Here is a 16,814-nt window from a genome sequence, read left to right as displayed (position 1 = left end):
CTTCTTGAAGTGATTCTCCTTTACCAGATCCTTTGATTGACTTCTTATCGTTGATGAACAACTGGGCTTCTCAACCACAGCAACACTCTAAGAGAAAATAGCTTTCAAGCTCTAAATACTAATAAACCTCTCTTATCACAATATAGAATTTTATCTCTCAGTTGCTTAAGAAAACTGTGCTCTATAGAGTCCTATACATAAGCAACTGAGAATTAGGTTTCCTTGCTGAAGTAGAAAACCTTATTATGGAAAGTCCGAAGTAGTGTTCGGATGACAGACGGTCTCGTTTGAACGGAACTAGGGTTTTATAGAAATCCAAGCTAAAGTTGAAAAACCCTAATACGACAACAGAGAGCTTCCGTTCGGACGGACTTGAGACCTGTTCGGACGTGGCTAGGTTAGACTTCTTCTCTGACACCTCTCGTCTGAACCCTCAGTGAACGGCTTTGCGAACGGAGCTCTTTGGATTCACTAGATGCAACTATCGTTCGGACAGCTCTGCGAATGCCCAATGAACGAAGTTCTCGAGTTTTACTATGGCACACACCACGCTCAGACGGTCTAGCGAATGTGTAGCGAATGGAGCTCTTAGATTTCACTATGTCATGTAGCCGTTCGGACGCCAGAAAACGCTCTTGGAAATGAAGCTTTAAACAAGAATATATTACACTTTTGGACACCGAATTAGCCAACCTAAAACCTAACAGGAAAGACTAACTACCTCTAAACATGCATTAAAGCTTAACACAAACTCAAACTCATAGCCTAGACTACAAAATATAGCTAACAAAGCTATGGAAACAACACTAATAGAATATACAAGCTAAAGGCTAAGACATTACCTCTTGAAGGGAATAACCCAAGGTTTCCTCCTTCTCTGTCTCTTTCCAAACCTTCTCTCTTACTCATTCTAGGGTTTTGAGGTGAAGAGAGCATCCAAAATGGGAGGTATGGACATAGGGATAAATTTATAGACTCATGGTCATTCAATAGGGTTGAAGTGTCTATGGTTTTTTAAAAAAACTGCTAGACACTTATCGAACTTTTGGACCCTACATCGAATGTTTGGTAGCCCGACCATTTGATCGTTTGATGTCCAACTCAAACGTTCGGTATCCCACTCGAACGTTCGGCCATCACATAAAATCTTAAAAAGCCCAAAACTATACCTGAAAAAACTTGTAGTGATTCCAATACTAAAATACACAAATTAGACCAACTTTATCCAAAATAAATATAAGGGTGTTATAGAAACAGAGACCCTGGCTAGCTGTGGGTTAGTTGCGGAGCATATGGTCAAATTTGTATTTCTTAAAAATGGAAGTTTTTTTTAGTAATTTTCACTTTTTCCTTTTAAGAATTTTCTTTTTAAAAAATCTTAACAAATGAATGAGATTCAAGGTGATTGAAAACATAGAGCTGAAAGTAAAATTTCACTCTACTTTTTCTTATAGAGCGTGACGTGAACATGATGTTTATCAACCAACAAGTAACTATAATAATCTATCTAGTCCTAGATCCGATAATAATGAAAGATCTTTCAATCTTCACCTTGCAGCATGTTATCTCCATCTGTCGCTTCTCTCTCTCTCTCTCTCTCTCTCTGGTCAACTTCTGTTTAGAGTCCCATGTATGGCTATGTTTGATAAGCAATTTTGCCATGATTTTGGATTTATACTATTCATTTTTTTTTATTTTTTTAATATTCTCTTACTTTTTACATCACATCAATTATTTTTTATTATTATTCAAATAAAAAAATTATCACAAAACAAAATTTTTTTATTTTTCTATACCAAACATTCTTACTTTTTCACTTAAAAAAAAAAAAAAAATTCTTACTTTTTTTTTACATCAATCACTTTTTGTTACAATATCAAATCAAAACCAAAACAAAATCGTTTATCAAACAAACCCTATATATATCCCTTAACAGTACTATCTAGTCACCCTTCTTCACCAACTCCAAGCACTGTGGCTTCAATGGGGTTTGTCATTTGCCGAGTTTCAATGATGTAGTTAACTAGCACTAATTAAGTAGGAATATTGCATTCATTATTTAACCCTTTCTTTTTTTAATCTTTACAGATGCAGCGCTTGCCATCATCATGACCTAATCGGCCTAATTAAAGTTGGCACCATACTTTAGTGAGTTTGGAGTGATTGATTACAACAACTTTTGAAGAGGTGATGCCTTGTGATCATGAAGGAGATCGATGTACATTCGTTGCATCACGTTCCATCACCTTCTGTGCCCACCGCCCTAGTAATTAGTACTTAGCTAGAGGGACGGGGCCCTAGCCAATACAAGTGAATCGAGGAGGAAGAAGGCTCACAAAATGCCCTTGTTTGTTTAGGCCATTATTGATTGAAAGAGGACCCGTGATATTTATAAATTCATTCATTTCCAGCTGCTTTTTGTAGGGTTTTGTGTGGGCATCAATACCCAAAAGCCACAAAGGCAAAAGTGAGCACGCTAGCTACAGCTTTTGACTCTAGCTTTCCGCTTTCTTATCTCATACTTTCGTCTGTCTCAGTACTCTCACCTCACACAAAAAAGCCTCTGAAAAGGAGGTTCTTCGCACAAGTACAAAACCCCACTCAGCCTAAAGACAATGTGCTTTCAGGTATTTTTTATTTTTATTTTTTACTTTTGTCCTTAATTACTTTATTTTTCGTGAAAGTTTAAGAGAGAAAGAGAGAGAGAGAGAGAGGTGTGTCTTAGCGCAAAATACAAGCATCTTTCCATTGACAAAATGACTAATGACCCCTTTTTGACCATAAAAATCCTAATTCAACTACAAACCAAGAAAGAAACGACAATCTCAGATAATTGGCAGATCCATGGACAATCAAAACCAACGCTAAGAACAAACCTAATAAAAGAAAAAGAAAACAAAATATTCCCTCCGCTGGCCTATTCTTTTTCTTCAATTCTTTTGTCACTTTTTTTTTTTTTTTAATAATATTAAAAAAAAAAATGCTAGAGGGGAATTGTAAAATCAAACTTTACATGCACAACGTAATTAATGGAGGAATCAGACATCATTGACCACCTTTTTTTCAGCCTTCTTTTATTGGCTTACAACCTTCTTTCCTTGTTTTCCTCTTTCATGTTCCCCCTTGGGTTTGACGGGCATTCCTTGTTCTTCTCAAACTTTTGGAAAATTAGACCAACTTTGGCTGTTCATGTGGGTGGTGGCGATGATCCTCATATCATGGCATTTCACTAAGTCAACTATCTTAGCTCCAAAAATTTTGGAACCTTGGCGAGTCCTTTGTAGTACTATCATCGATTTCTGCCGGAAAATCTTCTTGCAACCTGAACATATCCCCGTGCGGTCAACGCTCTCAAATATGATGACTTAAAACACATTTCTTAATCTCTGTATTTTGGTGGCTGCTATTCTAAATTCACAATCCCATAACGATGTAGTACACAAGAGTAATTGGTAGTGCTATTAACATTCCAAAGATAACCCTGCAATATTTACCACATCCAAACAATAATTACTCTCAGAAAAAAAAAAAAGTTAATTTCAGTTGTAAATAAATTAATTAATAATACTCACGCAGTGCTGAGAATGGCTGGATGAACATTGTATTCTTTAGCGAACACAAACGGAACAATTCCTTGTGGAAGTGCAGCCTATTGGAGTTAACATGTTAAAAAACATAAAATTACCCATAGTAAAAAAAAAATTAATAAATACAAATACGTATGTTGAATTAATTACCTGAACAATAGCTATATGGAGGAGGGTGCCACGCAAGCCGACGGCAATAGAAGCGGCGGCCATAACCGCTGGGCCGGTGAGGAATCTTACGGCCATGGCAAAAGAAGCGATGGAATTCCCACACGCTATTATCTTGGGCTGAAGAGCCATAAACAGACCTATCAACAATAACAAAAACACATGCATCAATCCAAGTCTTTAATTCTCTCGATTCAACTACCGACCCGACCTTCACCATAATGGAGCATCTATCTATCTATCTATCTATCCATCTATGGCTACCGACCCTGGAGGGCTGGAAAGCGACAGTCGTTGTACGAGGTCCCACATGTCGGGTGGTCAATCCCATTTACTGTCGAAAGATAGAACTAAAAGGTCACAGAAATAAATACATGGTCCTGAGGTGTGTCATGTGAGGTGATAGCCCCATACCTTGACAGACGGACAGGGTTGAACATCACTACGAAACCTACGTGCTCGACCCGACCGGACCCCGTGGCTTCTAAAAAGCCACGGCTACTAATTTTAATCCTAGCGCGCTATAGGCGGCATTTATCTTTAACAAATTATGATTGAGAAAGATGTCGATCCAGCTTCTTTCGAAATTAATTATTGGAGGTGGAGGCCCAAGCAAATTTACGAAATTAGCACACCACTCACCTAAGCTGAACATGGCCATTCCAAGCCCGGCGTCGGAGAGTATGGAGATCGACTTCGAAAGTATCTTCGGCATAGTCAGATGCCACCTGGGACAAATTAAAACGTCAAATTAATCAAATGACCGATAAATTTAAGTAGATTTTCAATTATTTTGTTAATAAAATGCGACGTGTTAAAATGGCAGTTTAATTACCGGCTGTAGGCGATGAGAGACCAAACAAGGCCAATGAGGCTGGAATAGGTGTTGGGGTTGCGGATAAGCTTGCGCCAGACCATGATTAAGATGAGACGGGTCATGACACTGGCGGGAGGCATTTGTTTTCCGCCACCTGACTCCGGGACTCCGGTGGAGGATTTCGGGTGGAGCTCAGCCGTGGAGCTGGACCCCAGCTTGTTGAGTCCAGTGGGGCCCTCCTTCTCTCTCTCATCCTGATCTCCCACCACTCCTCCTAGATCTCCCTTCCCACCAAAGCTTAAGTCTTCCCCACCAAATCCCTCACTTTCCGCCATTGCTTCAAACCATTAACCAATAAAATAAACAAATTATTAGGATAACAAATTATTAACTACTGGAATAATTAATTAAATGGGGCCTCGTGATTCGAATTTCTTACCTTTATTTTCCCCGTTTTGGGGGTGATCAGCAACCAACATCCGGATCTCCTTGGCCCCCTGATCGGACCGTCCGGATTGCTCTGACGCGCAGAAGTCGGTCCCGCCGAATACGTGGAGCCCACCTCCGTCGGACACAGGCGATGCGCTGGAGCTCCACACAAACATGTGCAGCTCCTTAGCATCATGGCTCACCTTGCTATTTGGAGCCTGATGTTGCTGTTGCTGTTGCTGTTGCTGTTGCTGTTGTGGCTGATTCTTCGCTGTCTTAGTAATACTGGACGAGAACTCTGGGTTGGGCGCAGGGTACGACGCCGGAGGTACAGTCTGCGCCGGATAAAACCCGAACCTAGGAGAAGAAACGTTGGCGTTCTGGGGCACCGGTGCACAATTCTCTTCGAAATTCGATGGTCTCGGAGTTGGGCCCCTAGAGGACTGCACCGAATACAGGTCGGAGGGACCAAAATTCGAATGTCTCGCCGGGAAGCCCTGGTAACCCATCATGGAGTAGAAGTCGGAGTTGTTGAAATTGGAGCCTCTCGGCGTGGGGTTTCTTGAGGAGCTCAAACTGTATATCTCCGCTCCGGTGAGATTCGACGGCCGAGGCGTCAATGCCGAGCCTCCGAGGGACCGTCTCGACGCGTTCGACTTTCTCAGCGTCACGTGGAGCTTCCCGTCCTGGCCTATTTCCGCGTCGGTCTCCAGAAAATCGCGACCGTCCAATGAGACCACATCGGAGTCGACCTTGAACGACACTATGGACGCTGCCGTCTCCGGGAACTGCTCCATGATCAGCATCTTGGCGCCGCGGTACTCGAAGAGGAAGAGCAGCAGGGTGTACCAGATGATGCACTGCAAGACCACCACCTGGACCATGAGGCTCCCGGAGTAGTCGCCGTACATGGCGATGAGCAGAGGGATACCCATCACGAGTGTATTTGGTAGCGTGGAAAGAGAGAAGATGGTGATCATCCACTCGAGGCTACCGTTCTTGGTGAAATTGGTCCAGACGGTGAGAACGACGAGCATGATTATCTTCTGAAGAGTGTCGGCGGCGATGAAGCGGAAGTTCATGGCGTAGGGGTCGTTGGTGGAGATGAAATGGAAGGAGAGGAGAGGGACGGCGAAGATGGCCACGAACCGGTTGATGCCGGAGCACTGGTCCGGGGAGAAGATCTTCCACCACCGGACCGACCCGTAGGCTAAGATCATCGCCACGTACAGAGGAACGACTGCCGTCAAGACGGTGTAGAGGTCCCCCCAGGTGATCATCTTGTAGGCGTTTCGTTTACTCTTGGTTACAGATCTAATGGTTTTGGTTTCCGAGGGTGGATGGCATTGGGGAGTAAATGGTGAGGGAATGGAAGGCCAAAATAGGGAGAATGGGAAAAATCGTTAGTTAACTGACTGGAGAGGGATGGGACATATTACGTGTATGCAGCTTTAGGGTACTCTGCTTCTGCTGTGCCGCAGATGAATCGCTCCGAGGAGAGAGACGCAGTGCAGGGAGTGATTTTACAAATTGCCGTAACTTAATTTGGTGGGACGTATGGATAGGAGGAGTGGATATATATTCAGAGATTTTGTGCGGCTTGGGAAATGATATTGTACTACTAATTCTACTACTGTCGCGTGAAAGCTGGGTTAGGCAACTGACCGCCTGATATGGTTAGCCTGACCCAACCTGAGTTAGGCTCTCAACGTGGCACTTCTTTTGTGGCATGCCATTTTCGGTGACGTGGACACCCTTTAGTCTTTTCAATTTTTTTTTCCTTTTTTCTTTTTTCTTTTTTCTTTTTTCTTTTTTTTTTAAAGGACCTCTGTTGAATTTGTGGCATATATTAACTAAAAAAAAAAAAAAAAAATAGAAATTGTTTTAAAAAAATTATTTTCATTCTAAAAAAGCACCTTTTTTTTTTCTTTCAAAAAATTTAATAACCAATTTACCTTTTCAAAGCATAAACATATTTTAAAAAATAAAACACAATACTTTTCAAAAAAATATATCACAACCTTTTAAAAAACCTTTTTTTAGAAATATTTTATATCTTCTTATAACAACATTTTGAGAAAACAAAAAATTCTTTTTTTATTTTTATTTTTAACATATAAGAGCTAACTTATTATTTATAAGAATATTAAAAGAAAAGAAAGGAATGGCTGCACTCCACCTTCAATAAAGAAAAGTGGCAATCCTACTGCCATCTCTATTATGGTTAGAAGTGACCACACAACCATTTTTAACCAGATAAGCTTAGTAGTATGCACAGCCACTTTCGTCTCAGATAGAGGTAGCTACACAACCACCACATGCAAGAAGAAATTGGAGGGGAGGGGGGAGGGGCTGTGCAGCCATTTTCCTCCCTAGCCAAGAATGCCCACACGACCACTTTTTTTTTTTAATATAATTTTCTATAAACAAAAAGTCAACTCAACACTTGTCTATATTTTCTCAAATTAAGGATGTTTAGTATTTGCTATTTTAAAAACACAAAACACTTTTCAAAAAGTTTTTCAAACAATTTTCTTAAGTGAATCCCATCATTTCACTCCACCAAAAACATTTCTCAACTCTATATCACAACACATTTTATTTATTTATTTATTTTCTTCTTCTTCTTTCAAATCAACCAAAAAAAAAAAAAAAAAGGAAGACTTTTCTAACACTAATAACGAAAATACCCTGAAGTACCCGTATAACTGTCAACGTACGACTTTACAAATAGCTTTAAAAACAATTGGATTTGGAGAGACAAAGAAGATATTTCTTTTTAAGTGTTTGAAGATTAAACATACATCATATATACTTGATTGATTGTTACAACCACGTTGTTATTGGATCCATAAAAGCTTGTTGTTAAGTTTAGGCCAATTTTTGTTTTTAGTTCAAAGTTTTGAAGCCTATTTGTCACCCTCGATCACCGTGGTCACCGATATAATCCCTTCTCTCATTTCTTGATGTTCGTAACCTGTGAGTCACTGACAGGTACCAACGACTATGGCTCAGTGCTTACTCATTTTTTCTCCCCCGTTGATATGGGAAATTTGGCTAAGTGAAGAAAATGTGTTCAACCACCTTTAAACAAACTTTGTATGTATATGTGGGTGTCTAACCTATAAATTCGGCGAATTGCTTATAAAATCCTTTCTGGCCGCATTGTGTGACCTCGTGCTCTCGTGTTTAAATCATTTCAACATCCAAATAATTAACATCATTTATGCCCTATATATACTAGCATTTGACTAAATGCTTCTATCTGGCAACGGAAATTAATATTCTAAGTATTCCATTAGTGATGTATAGTATATATCAACGTTCTAAGTATTCCTCTAATATAGCTTGCATGCATTAAAAAAAATCACATAATATAATTCTAAAATATTTGAAGAATATCTCAAAAAAAAAAAAAAAAAAAAATCATTGTAGCGAATCCTTAATTACAAACGAACCTCTTATTTAAGAAACCATGTAAAAGAATTGTTTGAGAGTGGATGGAATAATTAATGGTCCATATATAAAGCATATTCAAGAGAAGCGATTTAAATACAACTATATATATATATATAGAAAGAAAAAGATTAAAAATATATATATGGATCGAGAAACTTCACTTACATTATTGGATTATTACATGATTTTCAATCTCTTCGTGGGGTTCTAAACTATTAGTCTCTTCCATTTATCCAATTTGTTAGGATTTTTTTGTTAAATTCAAACTGACGAAACAAAAAAATGACAAAAAGACGTCTTCATAAAAAAAAAATTTAAAAAGAAGAAGAAAAAAAAAATACCCATGTCGTTGATCCACGGCTTGCCTGTGGTCATCATTTTTTCTTTAAATTTTCTAATTTAGGATTTTTTTTTTAACCCGTTTATAGTTTTTTATTATTATTATGATTATTTTTTATTTATTTTTAATCTAAAGGCATAGTTGTATTTTTATATAAATTTTACGGGGGGTATAACAGACCTTTTACATATGGGTAAATGAAAGGGCCTGATAGTTTAGAACCCTACATTTTGAAAAATTTTAAAGTTTATGGAAGAAATTGAAAATCGTATGGTAATTAAGGGGAGTTGAAGAATGTTTGCCGCAGGGATATTCCAATAAGGATTCGGACATGGAGTTTTATAACAAAAAGAAATTGCAAGACAACCAAAGACTGAAATATTGACAAAAAAAACAAATGGATGTATTAACACAAAACTTTTGTGCGTTACTAATGAAGATTACGATGATCAAAAAGATAGTTACCAAGGCTTGGCTGCCTGCTGTTTTATTTGTTGTAAAACGGATCACAAATCAAGCAAATATTATTGTTGAATTTTGAATTTATAATTCTAGAATATTAGAATTATATATAATCAAAATCTACTCTCATAAATTGAGGGACACACACACATCTGATCTAACAAGATTATGTGAGTCTTTGACTTTTTATACACACATGGATATTCTTTTCTATTCCTTTTTTTTTTTTTTTTTTTTTCTCTTTTTTTCTATTCAACTACAGGGAACGAGAAGAGGGAAATTACAACATAAAAATACATAAAAAGGCGGACAACCCAAGCAATAACCCTAAAGCAATAAGAAAATGGTATTGAAAACAAGTAACAAAGTAACCAGCGAAATGAGAGTCGTAAGGAGCTAGCATAACAAACGAACTAGCACTATAGAAGCATGGATTGGAGCCAAAAGACAAAGTCTCAACCTTACAACACAACATCACAAGAGTAGGGAAACTACTACAAAAGCCCAAACAAAACAATAAAAATAGGAATACAAAAGAACAACAAAAAGTCCCAAAACACAGCAATGTCAGTGGTGGGTGAGACTGTGGATGGTGGAAGGAGGCCATTGGTCAGTGTGTGAGATAGGCGAGTGCGATCCATGCGCGGGTGCATGCATCTCACGTGCGGAAGCTTGGACATCACATGGAGGAGTGGTTTATTTTTGTTTTTTTAAAGCAAATAAGGAATGGGCACAAGGCAATCAACATACTGAAAAATTGGTAGACTTCTCAACAATAAACCCAAAACGAAAACTACAGTGTAAGAAATACAACAAAAACATATGCAATGGGTCAAAAAAGAATCAAACCTCTCTAAAAGGGCCGCTGAAAACGGTATATGAAGCAAAGCCAAGAGACATCGGATGAGTCACTAACCTCGAAAGGCCCCTTGACCTTTCTTGAACCTCAATACGAAAGCAACTAGCCCTACATCCAACTAGATGCCAGGGAGAGAAAGGCATTGATGGTTTCCAAAAAAGATCAGATGCAGGGGAGAACAAATCTTCGGAAGAAAAGGTCTCCGATCCAAGATCACCCCATAAGAACACCAGAAGACAAAGCGGAGTAATAAAGCAAAATACAGAGAAACATTAAAGGGACAACATTAAGAAAATAAAACAAATAACAAAACAGAGGCGAAACTCCAAAACACAGCAACTACGGCAGCGGAGAGCATAGGCAAACTTGAGAAGAACACGCATCGGAGCTTTTAACTCACGTGCATGCACGATCCACACTTTCTCGCATGCTGGACACGTGGAGGTGCGTGGAGGCCAAGCGGTGGTGCAAAGGATGGTAGTGAAAAGCTTAGGGGTAGGTGGAGATACTAGTGGGGTGCATGGCAGGCCAAGGCATGTGTAGGAGATTAGATCGGGCTTTGAAGGGCCATGTACTTAATTGGCTCCCCCATTGTCCTTAGCAACCACAACTAGAGGATGGTTGAGAGGAGTAGAGAAAGCCAATCAACAACGGTGAAGAGCGGAGGTGGAAACAAAACAACCGTAACTTGTCGATATGGGAGGAAAACCAACCGAAAACCAAAATAAATAGTGAAGAGGAGGGAGAGGGAAGGGAGGAGGGAGGGGAAGAGATCCATCCCTCCTCCCTTTGAGAGCACTCCGGCGATGAGGAAGACCTCACAAGAAGGTAGAAAAACGTTACTCTTTTTCGAGAGAAGGAGGAGGTTCTCTCTCTAGACATAACCAAAAATCACATGAAAATAATACTTCCTATTACAACTAATCATAAATTTAGTGATGATGATTTAATGAAATAGTACATTTAAAGTGAAGCATTTTGGCATGACATAAAATGTTAATGCACGATTTTAATTACAACCCTTACATAAGTTAGCTTATCAATTGAGCTAGCCAACTAATTATGGAAGACAATTATAACACTTTTGAAACATCATTTTGGTAGGAATTGTAGGGATCGAATTAATTTGTTTTTAATTCTCATTTCACTTTTATTTCCTTTCGTTTTTGTTTTTCTTCAAATAATATTATCTCGTTTAACTTTTATTTTGTTACCGCATCTCCATCGATCTCCATTACCCATTTCCTCTTCAAAACTTACCCGTTTTGAATATTATCTCTTGTTCTTATTTCCCTTTCAATTTCATCTTCACTTCCTCTTTTACTCTCCTATAATCATGAACTCCTCCCCCTACCCATGATAGTGACATAATATAAAAAAGAGTCAAGGTTAAGTCATCAGAGAAAGTAGGATAAGGGAATTCTAGAATATTATTGGAAAAATATTCAAAAGAAACACAATCCCGTGGATAGATCGTTCATGCATCTATTTCTCCTAACATATTCCCATTTGCTTACCCACATAAAGCATCCTTTATTTTGTTCTACTTAGTGTATGGAGGATCAATATTACGAGTCATATTCACATTGACCATTCTAGGAAATCATTAGTCAATGAGGTTGCGTAGAAGAAAAAACCTTGCCTCTCTTTCTCTCCTGACATCCGTGAGCTCATGAAAGTACTCATGGGATTATGACCAAATTTATTATTAAATTTTTAACCAATAATTATGAGAATTTTGTGATTATGATATCCATGAATGAATTATTACTTAGTTTCCAAACAGTTTGTTTTTGTATTCTAGGAAGATTAATAGTGACTAAACATGTGAAGCAAAGGGGAATGTAGCTGGATTATAGAGCAACCGTATATACATTAATCCTAAAGCAAAGATCCAAGCCTTGAGAGGTAGCTAATTATTTGGATGATCCATATCAAAGGGAATAATAGAAGATGGAGGTTCTTGAGTTATAAACATCATCAGTCACATTCAAATAAGTAAAATATCAAATCACTCAAATAAAATATCCTTGGCCCCTGCATGATTGAAAATGCATGATCAAATCACACAAAAGTAGGCTCCTTTTGGCACTCAAGCTTACCCACCACGGAATTCCCTCCTCACCGAAAAAATAAAAGAAACTTTGCATGGGACCGCACTTGAGACTATACGTAACCCCGACAGCCTACTATAACATAAAATAATAATAAAAAAAGATACACTCTGATAAATTAAAATTATATATATGTGTAATGAAGGATATGTACCAAAATACCAATGTCTGGCAATTATAGGTGCATCTATAATTAATATATGCTCATTAATTTATATATATCATGGATAAAAAATATTGTTTGGACGGTTATAGCTCAGTTAGATTTGAAGGATCGTCTACAGTTCTTATCACTTAGACTCTTATTGTGCGGTTTTCAACGAGCAAATGCTACTATGATTATGCTTTTGTCTCTTTTTTTTTAATTAAAAATAAATAAAAAATTTAAAAGGCAACCTGTCCTCAAACTATAGGCATGACATGTTTCTATCAATCCTGGGGGTCCGACTGTACGTGATTGCAAAAGCATAAGGACCCAAAGCCTACTAACAAAGGCAATGCACATGGAAATGCAAGCCTTGAAGGGGTCACCACACACGTGCTGACGTGCACGTACATCTCTAACCACTTACACACGTGCAAATCTGCACGTGGGAACCACGAATCCTTCTTTTGCTCTTCATCCTTTTAACCATTAGGTGCCCACTTCGCGTGCACGTGGGAACCACGAATCCTTCTTTTGCTCTTCATCCTTTTAACCATTAGGTGCCCACTTCGCATCCCATCTCCTGTCACGCCAAGAATGCACGAGAAATGAAATTCAAGAATGGTTAATTTATTGAATTTGTACGAGAATATGGGTCAAATATGATAAATTTATTGACTCGTATTATTTCTTATAAAGTAATTGCGAAAATTTTACTTTCACGTTCTCGAAGTATAATTGATTTTGCAATCTTATCTCGAAATTTTAAAATTTGCAATGTTGATAGCTCATGTTTCAACTCATTTTAATTTCACCAATTTTGTTTTGTTTTTGTTTTTGTTTTTTTGTTTTTTGTTTTTTTTTTGTTAAAATGCTAAAAATACTCTTATTTTTTTAATATTAAAAAAACAAAAATTATGGTGACCTGCGAGCTGCAACCGTCACCGAAACAACGGCGTGGCCATGCATGGGTTAGTTTAGATTGAGGTAAAAATTTAGTCTTTGATTTGAAATTGAGAGGATCATATTTCATCTTTCATTGTAAAACGGATAGTCAACATTACTTGTAATTAACTATAAAATAACTCATATACACTCTAAAATGCAACAAAATAAAAATTTAATTATAAAATAATTTATTTTCATTTCAAATAAAATAGAAAAGATATTGTCGGTACAAAGGCTTGCAATTGTATTAAATTTTAAGGGACACACTCAGGCAATCTCAGTGCGAATTTAGGTAGATTTTTTCCAGTTTTTGTCATAATTTAATTTCTCGGTTGGAAATAAAACAAAGGAAGCTGACCCCATCGGTAACAAACAAATTAAACTGGTTAGGGAGATGCTTGAAAGACATCCATGTCCGTCCAGATTAGGATTTATACGTGGCTACCATTATATCCGTAGATTTTGCTTACTTGTTAAAAGTGAAAGTTGACAATCGAAACCATTATTAGATGAAAGAAGAGGATGATTGAGATGTGCAAAAAAAGGAAAAAAGAAAGAAAGTCATATCATGGTCCAAAAGTTGAGTGGTTCGAGTGCCTCCTCTTTATTGCAGTTAATGCATTGTAAGGAGAGTTAAAAAGATAATATGCGAGTCAAAAGAGGCGAGCCTGTCGGCCCAATGGGCTCCCTTCCCACCATGCTGCTGGAGCCCTCCCAACCCCATTAAACCCCTTTCCCAATGCCACCATAATCTCCCTCTAGATAATTAGCTTATAATAAGTTTAAAGGTGGTGGGTCTTTTTCCCTCTTTTTGTAAACAATGGATAACCCACATTCTAATTTGTACCTAGTTAATCTATCCATTTTTCTTCTAAGCAAAAAGGGTAGGAATGAGCAATCAGTTGTTGTGGCTATTAAATCTGTGTGTGATCATATTAGCACCTATTTGCAGGGAACTAATGACAGATGAGGTTTAGACAAATAAATTACAGGCTCTTCTTCAAACCCAGTTGAACTATAGCTTGACTTGGTCACATCAGAGTATCAGTAGAACCTAAGACGGTTAACACTAATCAAGCTTGGGTGGAGATTTCCATTACAAAATTCGAACCCACTTGAACATTTTCTTAAGATCACTAAACCACTATTACTTATGGTTAATGTATCGATTAATAATTACAGTTCGCACCATTCACAACTTTTTCCTACTTTCTTGCACTTTCTCCTTTGCTTGGAGGATAAGTGCCAATTTGAAATCCACTTTCTAAGTTCTAAAAGCTTAATTACGAAACCTTAATCGAGAATCTAGGAGTGGGGTTCATGCTAGTGGAGGTGGGTAGTTGCTAAGAAGACTTATCAAAGAGTGTGGTAGGGGCATGGTGCCTTTAAAAGTAAGTAGATATTAGTTTCATGGTTAATTTTTCGTAATAAGTATGTGAATGGATGATTAACAGTGAATGACAGTTACTTTAGAAGAAGGAATGGCAATGGGTTACAAAATCAATAAATAATGTTTTTCAATGAATGAGCATAAATGTCTTGAAATAAGAGCAACAAGTATAGTGGTTTGCAATACCATTAAAAGGGTGGTTCAGTGACCTCAAGGCAATTTTTATGTAATTAAGTAAGCATTATGACAAGGGTTTGACTCATTCAATGAGAATTATCATGCTTAATTAGTGTAAATCACATTGAGTCTCACCCATATCTTGATGGGGTTAACTTAAACTATGGCTCAATGGAATTGAGAGAACCTCTGCGGTTCTCACCGTCTATACTCTTTGATAGGTGCCATTATGCTATGGTCACATCCAAGTAGAGTCCCTCCAGCAGTTTTAATTAGAAAGGCTTCATGTCATCTCTTGGCTTGTTATCGAGAATAACCACTTTACTTTCCTTTTTTCCAAGTTTCTCGGGCAAGCTGGAGAGTAAAGATCACTCTTTTCTTTCTTTTTATCTTTCTTCTTCTTCCTTTTTTCTTTTTTTAAAGAGATGTACGTTTTGTTACTATAGAGGCAGACAAAAATTGGGATGAAGGAATTAAATGTGGGTGTTATTATTTTGAAAGAACAACAAGAGTATGGAAATCATTCTTTGTAAATTTGCATTTATTATATATATATATATATGTGTGTGTGTGTGTGTGTGTGTGTGTGTGACCTCTGGTTAGATAGAAATGCAGGACTGCGTATAAGGGCAAGAAAAGATAGAGGAGGAATTGCTTGAAGGACATGAAATAGTTTTCTTTGTAGTTTTTTGGCACATTCCCTCGTGTTTTCTTCAAGAACTTGAGCTGCTTGCATTGACATTTCTATTTCTTGCTCTCTGCACTAAACGAAAACTAGTTCTAGTACTCATCAAAAAGGGTAGGCAGGGGTTATGTAAGGGGATCAACTCAATTTTCAGCTCTAAAATTGTAGTTTTATGCTTTAAATTTATCACATTCTAAACCGAAACGAAAATTTTTTGGCATGTGAATTTAAAATCCAATTTCTTTCTTTTTTTTTTTTATCTCCTTTCTCCACCTCTTTTATTTTTACTGCTATATATTTTTTATGGGTATTGAGTGTTACATCCACTGTACTTCTACCTCCACCATCCACGCGCTTCTCCTCCACCCTCGCTGGTCCTTACTCCACTCTCCGCCAGCTCCAACTCCCTCGTGTGCACTCCACATGTCGACGCTCCTTTTAGCTCTCTTTATATATGTAGAACCCTTTTGGCATATTGAAAATTTCAGATCCAGATTTAGGCAAATTTGTCGTTCCGTCATTGAACGGAGCTTCTTTATTGCTAGTTCTTTTGATCTCTCAGTCTCTCAAGCTCCTTCGATCAAAAGCTAGTTAAAAACTAAAATAAATATGAGTGCCTTCAACTGCACCTACAACATATCATCATGGGCCGTTACAACTAACTCTATTGACAACTTTTCTACTCGCTTGCTCCAACAAGAGAATTACCCCATGGCCGAGGAAAGATCTATTTTGGATTGCTGGTAAGGATAAGGTTGTTTTATTGGTCTGCTCTGGATTTAGTTTCTATGGTTTTCTTCTTGTTCAGTTTCTATAATTTGTCATTGTTGTTCTTGTTCTCATCTAATAAAAAAAGCCCTGCCCTTTAAGTGCCTCTTATATATTGTTGGGCCTATTTCATTTGTTAAGAGGTCAACATTGATTAGCGCTATTGTTTTGGATTTCCTCACAGTTCCCAAATAATTTTAAGTAATTAATTCTAAGCTCCTAACTACCAAATATTTTTTTATAATTTTGTTTGGCCTGACGAGCAAAACTGATCAGACCAAAATTAACAAATACACATATCTTGGCCCAGTTTCACATGCATCCTGATGTGGACAATTAAACCACCAATATATTGCCTATTAAGGTTGAGAAATAGAGCTTTTAAGTCAAAAAACACTTTTAGACAAAAACTTCATTTTTAAGCTTTCTCCAAAAGTACGTTTTGGCCATTTTTAGGCTTTTTGAA

General features: G+C 37.7%; 1 protein-coding gene across 1 annotated transcript; it reads right to left on the bottom strand.

Annotated features, from left to right (window-relative positions):
* Positions 1–2,749: 2,749 nt before the first annotated feature.
* LOC132177658 (auxin efflux carrier component 3-like) lies at positions 2,750–6,583 on the bottom strand. Its single transcript, XM_059590075.1, has 6 exons — positions 5,012–6,583; positions 4,591–4,909; positions 4,398–4,483; positions 3,738–3,895; positions 3,573–3,649; positions 2,750–3,481 (listed from the first exon to the last, which is right to left on the bottom strand). The coding sequence occupies exons 1-6, from the start codon at positions 6,279–6,281 to the stop codon at positions 3,415–3,417; spliced, it is 1,977 nt and encodes a 658-aa protein (XP_059446058.1). The 5' UTR covers positions 6,282–6,583; the 3' UTR covers positions 2,750–3,414.
* Positions 6,584–16,814: the final 10,231 nt, after the last annotated feature.

Source organism: Corylus avellana, chromosome ca4 (genome assembly GCF_901000735.1).
Source record: "Corylus avellana chromosome ca4, CavTom2PMs-1.0".
Taxonomy (NCBI): Eukaryota; Viridiplantae; Streptophyta; class Magnoliopsida; order Fagales; family Betulaceae; genus Corylus; species Corylus avellana.
This window is presented reverse-complemented; position numbering and strand designations above follow the sequence as displayed.

Coding starts and splice junctions, on each gene's coding strand:
- LOC132177658 (XM_059590075.1), bottom strand. CDS start 6,281: ATGATCACCTGGGGGGACCTCTACACCGTCTTGACGGCAGTCGTTCCT. Junction 4,484..4,590: donor TCTCTCATCGCCTACAGCCG/GTAATTAAACTG, acceptor AATTTGTCCCAG/GTGGCATCTGACTATGCCGA. Junction 3,896..4,397: donor AATGGCCATGTTCAGCTTAG/GTGAGTGGTGTG, acceptor TATTGTTGATAG/GTCTGTTTATGGCTCTTCAG.